Source organism: Choristoneura fumiferana, chromosome 16 (genome assembly GCF_025370935.1).
Source record: "Choristoneura fumiferana chromosome 16, NRCan_CFum_1, whole genome shotgun sequence".
In the NCBI taxonomy this organism is placed as follows: Eukaryota; Metazoa; Arthropoda; class Insecta; order Lepidoptera; family Tortricidae; genus Choristoneura; species Choristoneura fumiferana.
In genome coordinates, this window is record NC_133487.1 from 5,538,537 (window position 1) to 5,548,993 (window position 10,457).

The window sequence follows — 10,457 nt, forward strand, 5'->3', positions numbered from 1 at the left end:
TTTGTTTTGTTATATACTTTTTATTTTACAACTAACACCTTCTCATTCACTTACCCAAGGACTAAAGGACATTGGGTAAACCTGGAATGCTCCGGAAAGATTTTTTTCTGAACTTAACAATCTATTCAATACAGGCCATACTTTAAAATGTTTTTTTTGTTCATTTATCACTTTGAAGAAAACATTTTATAATTGAGACTTTCAAACGATACGGTGTACCTAGTAGGTAATGTAAGACAAGTGAAATGTTACTATTTTGTGAAGTGAACCAAAATTTCTAGATAGTTTTTTTTATGAAACGGAGTGATAAACGTGCTAGTAGGTCACCTTAATACTAAATAATGCTGAGACACCAGAGGGGTACAGTTACCGAGTTATAAGGCTGAGAGAAATATGCCAATAATTTCACCGACGATCTTGACGATTGTATTTTCAAATGCCATACATAATATTGACTAAAACCATAAACTTTACATCTTAATACTAAACTTTGACGTAAATCTGTTGATTGTAATGAGATATGTTATGATAATGGTATGATACGAAGATTGTTGAAGTTTTTAATCCAAAAGGTTTTAAAAAATATGCACTTTGTTTATTTTTAATTAACGCCTGTCGAGTACCGTTTATGTGCTTAATTTCGTTTGTGATTTCTGATCTGTGCAAAACATTTTACTGTGCGAAAGATTCCTCCTTTCATAATTAACTACTTACTAAACATTGCCGAATATTATTATTGAAGAAGCACTTATCTTTTTTAAATTATTTAAGAAAAGTTTCTCCCATTACCGTTACCATACACAGGATATGGGAATCGTTTGGAGTTTTTTATTCGCAAAAACATAGCTATCGTTCTATTTATCCTATCACATTTTAAACTGAGTGTATGTACGTAAGCTATATGGGCGCTTCAAGAATAGGGCTGTATTTTTAAATTCTCAAAATATATTATCAGGATGTTTAGAATTCACAATATATTAACATTTTATTATATTAATATTGACAGAAAAAACTGCAGTTGCGAAAAATTTTGATTTTTCGAAAGAATTTTTTTCTCCGATTTTTTAAGTAATTTTGTATATAAATTTTTCACCCAGGGCTTTCACTGATCTCTCAAGAGATTTATTTTCACATAGGAACATACCTATACGGTACACAAGCAAAAAAAAATAAGAGAACAAAATAGATTGAAACATCGAAGAGTATAAATCCCATTGAATTTAAAGTTTAAATTTTAAAATATGTAGCTATACCTATACATAAATATTCCATTTCTTCAAAGTTAAATCGCAGTAATAGCTACTACTGCTTTCTTCGTTACGAGGGCAGTGATGATGATAATGATGATGATGCTTATTAAACGGCACTCAGCACTGTCTCCATCGTTCTCAGGTTCACGGTAGAGTACGACACTGGTCTGCAGCCGGCAGGTCGCTCGTACCTCACCGCCGACCAGCCGACGCGGGAGATCCCGCTCGGCTACTACGACACGGGCGACGGATTCTTCGACCCCAAGACTAAGCTCATCTACAAACCCACCGATCTCACTTATATTATCAGGTTAGACTCAAACTTGTTTGTCATCAACTCCAGCAGGCTTTTTATTTTAAGTTTACCTACCCTTTACTTTTTTTTATTAGGTAACTTTAGGTTCTTATTACGCAAAATCATTAGCACTATTAGAGTCGTCATTACTAATCGAATGCCCAAAACAAGACAGATCCTGGGTTAGCAAAAATTGTGACTAATTGTGACGCGTTTTTTGGATAAGTATAATATAGGTAGGATGATGACAGAAAGAGTTGAGAAGACAGTAGAGTTGGTGGAAGAGGAAAGGCGGCTGTTGAGGACGATTGAAAATAGGAGAGAGAATATGCTGGGGCATCTGATACGACATGACAGCTACATAAAAACTATTTTGGAAGGGCTAATAGAAGGCAGGCGAGGCAGGGGAAGGCCGAGACGGTCATTTATAGATCAAGCCAAGGAAAAAGTCAATGTCATGTCGTATCAGGAGCTGAAAACGCTGGCAGAGAACCGAAAAGAGTGGCGATTACTCCACCGACAAGAGCTAAGCTCTTAAATTAATGATGATGATGATGATGATGATGACAGAAAGAGTTGAAAAATAAGATGGTAACGGGCCTGCCGTTAGACATTATAGCCTCTGGACTATGTGTTTGGACTCGAGGGTTCAGTTCATAGCTTGCACTGTACCTTTATGTACGTGTAAAATAAGCTAAGCTAAAAATAAGCTATCAAAATGCGACCTCCCCATTGATTTTGTAGATAGAGCTGAGACGTCATTTTTGTAGCACATCATTTCGTCATACAAATTGGCTCCATAGTCTCAGTTATAAATTCGCCTCAACGTTTTTTTGCTTTATATACCAAATAACAAAGTGTCGTTGATAATGTACAGAAGCGGGCGTTGTCAAATGAGTCTGAGAAAGGGTTCCCTATCTTATCGGCTCCCAAGAGGCAAGCGGAACCCGACTGGAAGTTACTAATATGATAAAATGAATTCCGCTCGAAATTTCCAACTCATTACGCTGCAGCACTGTTCTAAATTTGCGATTCTTTTGCTGTTTGCTAACTATTTTATCTTGGAAAAGCTTTTGTTTTGGTGAAACGTATTTTCTACGGAATGTAGACCGGGTTTTTTTAACCCCCGACGCAAAAAGAGGGGGTGTTATAAGTTAATTGACCGCAATGTGTGTGTCTCACCATAGCTCTTAAACGGGTGAACCGATTTGAATGCGTTTTTTTTTTAATTTGAAATGAAATTTTCTATCGATAGTTGAATGTCGGGGTTTTTCAACTTTTTGTTGGTTAAGTTATTTAATGTAATGAGCTTCCCATATTTTGACGCAACTACCTAGGTACTTGTGTTATGATTATGATCGCGGGTACCCTCATAGAATTGCGAGAGCATCGATCCATGAACGCCTTTTTACGAATTTCGACCCCTTATCAGTCTATGCAAGTTTAAACTATTAACTTTTTTTAGTATGACAGAAGGGACTTGTGAATGCGATTGTTGTTCCGAGTACAATGAGCAACAAAGATAAAGTGCGAAAAAATTGTATACACGACTTTAAAATTTAGGCAATAAGGTCCTGTATACATACTTTTGGTTCTTTGGCTGTATTCATATCTTTGTTGCTGACTGTACATACACAATACATAATCTGTGAGACCTCTTCAGGTGATGCCTGTTAAATCAAAGCTGTCATAAAAACACCTAACGTCTATTCGCAGTATTCAATCCGTTGAATCCAATTCCGTTTGAAGATTAGTATCGCTATCTGATTTATTTACTGTGATAAGAACGGAAAGCACAATTTCATCGTTTAAGAAAGTCAATAAAGAAAATTTACCATCAGAAGTGCTTATATCTTCTATATGCGCAGTCGTTATACCTCATCCCGTGGCGCAAAGTGGGCTAGCGAGCCAATTACCGCAGCAATTAACGATGTTGTCGCGAGATTAAAGCGCCGATCTCGCCGCTATTTGGTTCCCAAATTATTCAATCGATGGAAATGGAAAATTAACGAATGCTTAAGGCCCTTGGCTTGTTGACACAGTTTGTGTGGTAGGTACTGTGATGAGTTTGAGGTTGGTGATGATTTTAATGAGCACAAAAGCACGGTTTACTAATTCGTCATTTTATTGTGACAATTCCAGTTACTTCTTCAGTATATTATATACTGATATAAGAAAGAGAAAAATTGTTTTTTTTCGTAAGTCTTCGTCATCATCATATCAGCCGTAGGACGTTCACTATTGGACATAGGCACCCCACATAGATCTCCAGTTGCTTTGGTTGGAAGCGACCTGCATCCACCGTGAGCCAAGTCCGTCCGTGACATATCCCAGTGCCGAAGTCTCCAATTTTTAGGCATTTGAAAACATAAATGCGTTAACAGGCCTTATACCTACTTAGATACTTCATTTTAAAATCCACGTGGTCCTTCCAGATGTCCGTCAATACGCGAGCAGCAATGGATACTAGACAACTGCCGTACAAACCCTATTAAGCCGTTAGGGCCTCGAGAGGACCTTTACGAGAAGTGGTCTGAGCCCATGGTGACCCCAGAAGTGCCCCCGCCTCCTGCCGCGGCCTCCCGCGTGGGAGCAGCGTCGTCAGCAACCAGCGCCCACATGGAAGACCAAGAGATTGTAAGTAGTCCCCGTCGCAAGTCAACAAAACCGGTGCTGGATAGGCGACTAGGTGTGGATCCTGCCTTAACTTCTGCTTTCAAGATCACGTCACATCACCAGTGATATTTATTTATGCTATTTTTGCCCAGCCAAAGAATTTCACAGACTTGGCAACGTGGTTCCAAAGTTGTCCTTTTGAGAGGTTATAATAGCCTCGCTACCTTGACTGTTACATTGTAGTGTAGCCAAAAATACGTACTTACCTTTGAGTAATTAATATTTAGGTAAAATATATTTTCTTTTCTTTATTGTTTATTTGATTTTGTTATTTTTTTATTTTCTTCGAGTGTTGCTCTAGTGGTATTTGTCTGAATTAAATATCATATCGATTCCTTAGTCTATAACTAGTTGACTAGATATGGTGGTAACTAACAATACTAGCAAAAGAAATAAATAATTTGTTTGGGGCAAAGCCGATTTCGAAGAAAGGCCGCTAGTTTAACCCAACATCGCCTTTTTAATGATTTTTTGTGTATAACAACAAAAATGTTGACTAATAAAATTAGGAGAGGGTATCAATCCAGTGAGAGACCACAAACCCGTCCAGGGAGCATGATAATTGTCTAATTAGAAGACATACTCATTTTGCTAAAAAGGATGCGCAAGTGAGAAAGTAGCATGCTCTAGTAGTATGCTTTACCTAATGGACGCAGCGTAAACTTGTTTGTTTGTGATTATTTTATTCGCTAAATATACTCTGTCTTGCCATGTTGTAAAATATGAACTGACTGGACGTAATGTTCCTTGTTTTATTTATTATAGTGTCGAATGTTATTGTCGCTCTTTTATTTTTATTTTTTAAGTTTTTTACCTAGGTACATAGGTATTAAAATAATATTTTAATTTTATTTTTACTATGTACTATGACTATGATTGTTATTCGCATCTACTCTACTCGAGAAAACGATAAACTTCACAGTACCTGATTAAAAACAATATCTAATTTACATTTTCATATTGCGACGCCAGCGCGACTGTCATGCGTTTTCCTTTCTCACGAATAAACGTTTTGTATATTTGGTAAAACCATTCTACGATGATCCTTGTGACACATGAGTACCACGTTAAACGTTGTCAAAAAAATCAGTTTTCTTTTGACAAAGGTTCACATTGATATAGTCACAGGGAACTTCGTTCCGAGGTATTTATTTTTCTTGGAAAAGTTTGATTTTACTTTTTTGTGCTGGTTAGGATTATCATAAAATAAATTTTTATTTTTCTCATCCCGACGTATTTTTTTTAGCATAATAATTTTTTTACACGTATGCTTTTTTGACTTGAAAGTTAAAATTCAAGTGCTTAGGTAGAGTTATTTTTGTCTATACTTATGTTGTATCTATAGGTAGAGTCATTCACGATGACGCGTGCCATGGTTCTTATTACAACGTCATAAATGTCTAATTCGTGGATGGCACTAGGTATACCTACTTGCACTATTGGACAGAAGGATTTGTTGGGTCACGATGAATTAACGAAATATCAATAAAATCTTTTCAGGAAATCACGTTCATCGACCTGGCTGAATCTTCGGACAGTTCCAGCACTAGTAGCAGTAGTAGTACCTATGCATAGCTATAATTTTGAGTAGTATTAATTTAAAGTCTTCTTTTCGACAGTTTAAAAACTATTTGATTTCTTCTCAATTAAAAAAAAACTATTTCTGCATGCAGCATGCTGTTATACGTATTTAGGATGTTTAAGTTTCTTACCATAATTTTTAAACAATTCAAGATTGAGAACGATATACATTCAAATATATAGATATATAGTTTTTATTACTGCCAAATAACGACGTACTTCATTACTTTTTGGTCAATTGACTTTACAGCCCTGAAGTCTGGGATTTTGGCAAAGAAATCGTTTTGACAATAATATCGAACTGAAGTAGGGCAGTAGAGTAAATGCATCTCTGAATGTTTAAAGCCCGGTTCAGACTTGCAAGAAAAATTGTGCTAGTTGCATTATAAGGCCGTAAATCTAACGAGTTATAGTAGGTAGTGGCCAATCGAGCGCCGCAATGTGTAATGCTATTTGCACGATTTTTATTGCACGTGTAAACTGGGCTTTAACATAGACTTGTTGCAAGAAAATCGTTCCAACAACCGCCTGAATTGGCCACTGAGATTTCAGGTTCATGGAAGTCGGAACTGATCGGATTTAGTTAGTTTAGTTATTTACATACTTAGGCATTATTTTGCCTTGAATCTTCCTAAGTTTATTTTATTGGTTGACGTCATTCCTTTTACTGAACTAGCAATTTAGCTTAAGATACTTAATGAACGTCAAATTTTCTAGATTTCATTAAAATTTTGTTCAAGATTGACACGTAGGTATGTTAAAATAAAAGTATATACATTAAAAATATTGTTTATCTTGTGTAGGTAATTCAACACTCGAGTTTTTCGGAAGAGTAAGCCGTGCAATGATAGCACCAAAGGCATGGCAAGCAAGGAAGTGCAAGTGCGTGGTTTTGTACCACTGGTTAAAATAAGTAACTTATTAAGTCTTACTATAAAATTCGTCAAAAGGTTTCGAGTAGTCATTAAAGGCGCTCTCATCCGTTCTTGTTAGTTTCATTCCAATTTGTAATAATCGCAAAAATAATAGGACTTTTTTTATACTTTCTGAGTACCCTTAAACCGGAATCTACAAAGCTTGGCTTCTGCATTCTGACTAGAAGAGCTCTGGTGACATGCTAATGTGGCTAATGTGTATTTTTTGTATGTATTAATATGTATATTTTGGCTGTGAAAACAGGCTCATCGCAGTCACATCAAGGCGCCGTCAACAAAATAATATTTATTTATATACAAATAAAAAAGTAAAGTATAAATTCTTTATACTTTCTTAAAAGGCTGGCAACATACCAATGATTCTCCTTAAGTAGTCGGTACGCATGGTAGGAAATGATCATTTTCCATCAGATAGCTTGCATGGTCGTTCGCCTTCGACTTACAAAAAAAAGGCAAACGGTGGTCTGTTTGTGGAACCCTGTCGCAGGGAGCCTCTGCTGTTCTTATTTAAAAAAAATGCAGCAGAGGCTCCCTGCAACAGGGGTCTACCGAGTATCACGCGATCACGATATAGTTCAGGTTTTGTGTAAGAGTACTTCAGTCTTCTTCAAACATGATCACATTGCGCTTAACTAATCCACGTCACGTCACGTGGAGAGCCTTGGGGAGGCCTATGTCCAGCAGTGGACGTCTTTCGGCTGACATGATGATGATGATGAATCCATGTCACTCGAGCCGGATCTTAATTATCTATTTTTTTGACATATTTGACCTCGATGACTTATATTTGTCCTCGTGTGGCGACCACGAACCGGAAGACGAGGCGTTGGCAGGCTTCGCACTAGGACTGACGAAATCGCAAGAGTGGCGGGCCACCGGTGGATGCAAATAGCGAGTTGTCGTTCATTGTGGCGTTCTAAAGGGGAGGCCTTTGATCAACAGCTGATGTCTTCCGGCTGATGATGAGACATATTTTGAACCAGAGAAACTGACGGCTTCTTTTGCACTTACTAATCTGAAGCTTAGTTCTGGATAGAAAGATGTGAAAGTCACGAGGACTTTGCCTACACGAGCACACATTTAGGCTAAAAAAATGGCGAAGCTGGCTTAGTAAGTATAAAGGTGCTTTTTCCTTCACAGGAGGAAGTGGACGACAGAGAACCGCCTTGGAGGTGGTTCAGGATGTCCAAGATGTACCCTAAACAGGAGTGCCGGCTGAAATTTGAATTATTTGGCAGTAATGATAATGAAAGTACCTTAGGGGTAGTAGATGAAGAACCTAATTGAAAAATAAATGGGCTAACTCCGTTACATTGTTTTTTTTACAATTAAATTATACATTCGCTAGGTGCAAAGTAGGAGGTGGGGGAACCACGAATCGATCGCAGCGCGCGCCGTGGCCAAACAAGGAACTTTGCGGCACTTTGTCACTATGTGCTAGTGAAATTTATGTATTCGTGCATTATTAAGCAAAAAATAAATAAATATGCGTCACGAGACCTCGTACCGTAAAAACAACATTGCCGAGTCGTAGCACTCAATCTGCAAGTTTTAAAACCAAAATGTTAAGTTGAAGCATATAGTCAACTGCAAGAACAATGTCAAAATAAGTGATCACATCACAAATTCTATAAATTTCCACAAGAAAGATATTGTGCATGGCGTCGATGTCACTGAAGTTTGACGAATTACACGAGCTTCAATGGTATAACTCATTATTTATTTACTTGTCGTGAAGACAGTCATGAGAAAGTCAGTGTCCTGAAATTAATTGATGGTGCCATTTTAGACGGGAAAAATAAAAAAGGTCAACGTTATTATCGACACTAGATTTACATGATCGAATGGAATATAATGTAAATTTCGATATTTCATTGAAATTATTTTGTTTGCTTTCTTTCTCTTCGTAATGACAGCCAGCCATTTGATATTTCAAAGTCCGCCGTAATTGTAACCGCTAGTTGGCGCTGTCATCGCGCACCCAGCGAATAACCGAAATAAAAATAACATAAAATAAATATAAATAACATGTAATGGACAAGTCCTTGACAAGTGACACCAACTTCTAACAAAATTATAATTGCCAACAATGTACAGCAAAGTAAATTGACAAGTAATAATCAAAGTGTCTGTCGGTCGTGGTCGGTCGGCTGTCATTTACTTGAGCATTTCTATCTATAGTTTATCTCTCCGATTTCAACAAAATTTGGGAGGTAGACTCAGGCCATGATTCCGAGCTGGAAAAACAGGGTCTCCAGATGTGTCCCCAAAATATTGTATGGATGTGTCCGTTTTGTTACGAAAAATATTAAGTTAAATTCGTAATTTCGTTTAAGTTTATTAATTAAATTAATGTTATGGTTAAGTTACAGAAATATGTTACTTTAACCTCCCTCAAAAAAAGTCTGGCTACCGTTAACACACTGTATACTTAAATAGATATTTAAATGTCCAAGACCGTTTTTAATTATCTAAGCCAAGACCCGAAAACAAACATTCATGGTCGTCATAATTATAACAGTACGAGTTAAAATCGCGTAAGGTAGCATTTATCGCTGGTGTTTGTCATAGCGGTCTGCGTGACAAAGTCTATAGTCTATACCCCTATTCGTCTAGAGTTGATAAATATTCACCGTATCTTTTTCATCTTCCGCTAACTTCGACAGACTTCTTTATTTGATAGAAACCTTAGGCTTTTGTCCGTGACTTCGTGTACCAAGATATCGTTTATTATAATAATAATATACAATACAGAAGGCGGTACTTCTGGACACGGCACGCATCGTCCGGAGGTTCCTCACTCTGCGGCCCTGACCACCGGTAGCTTGGGCCCTGCCCCGTTACCGGCGGCAAACTAGGTTAGGTTTTTATAATATTTTTATTTTGTATGTACTTTTCTGTATTTTACTTTTTATAACTATTATAAAAACCTAATCCTAAGAATGAAAAAAAAACCATTTATTTCATGTAACTGGGACACATATTATGTTAGTAGGTAGTTGTTCCTTAGTTTCTAAAGATTAGAAACTATTTTACTCATTCTACCACAGTATCACCTTGTAGGGGAATGCAGTCCCTCACAGTGTTACATGTAGTCACAGTCAAGTCTGTCCGCTATATAAAATATATGTAATTTTGCTGAAAAAAACTGTTCCATATCCCCCCCCCCCCATTTTCATCATTTTATCTAAATCGGTCCAGACCACGAAGCAGTTAACCAAGTACAAACGTAGTGGAGCAAACATGTTTTAAATTGTTCATTTACCTATATTAGATATTAGTAGGAAAGATAAGACATTATTCCAGTAAAATCGTACCAGTAGTGATACATTGCGGGGTCGCAATCCTAACGAGTTACACAAGATCGATCGAGCACCGCAGTGTCATGCTACCCTACTGGAACGGTTTTTACTGGAATAAAGTTAACAGCACAATCTGTAATATCGTAGGAAACTGAAGGCTGATTCGTAGCTCTTCCTCTAGGAGCAACGCTTACTTACGCGGCTTCTGCAAAACGCGCACTGCGCGCCATCGCTCTCTGCTTGCGCGAGCAGAGCGGTGGCGCGTCGCGTGTCGCATTAATCCTAGACAACTTAGAGGAAGGGCTACGAATTAGCCCGAAACATGTCGATCTAAGACTTGAGTTATCCGGGTTTTTTCATTAAATACTACCAACTTCCTCTACATGATAAATAGAGCTTCACCCACTCATAACTTCGC

At 37.4% G+C, this 10,457-nt stretch overlaps 1 protein-coding gene across 1 annotated transcript; it reads left to right on the forward strand.

The window, feature by feature from the left end:
- Positions 1-901: 901 nt before the first annotated feature.
- LOC141436501 (uncharacterized) lies at positions 902-8,031 on the forward strand. The gene is made up of 4 exons (XM_074099505.1): positions 902-924; positions 1,393-1,560; positions 3,981-4,182; positions 7,878-8,031. The coding sequence occupies exons 1-4, from the start codon at positions 902-904 to the stop codon at positions 8,022-8,024; spliced, it is 540 nt and encodes a 179-aa protein (XP_073955606.1). The 3' UTR covers positions 8,025-8,031.
- The last annotated feature ends 2,426 nt before the right edge of the window (positions 8,032-10,457 follow it).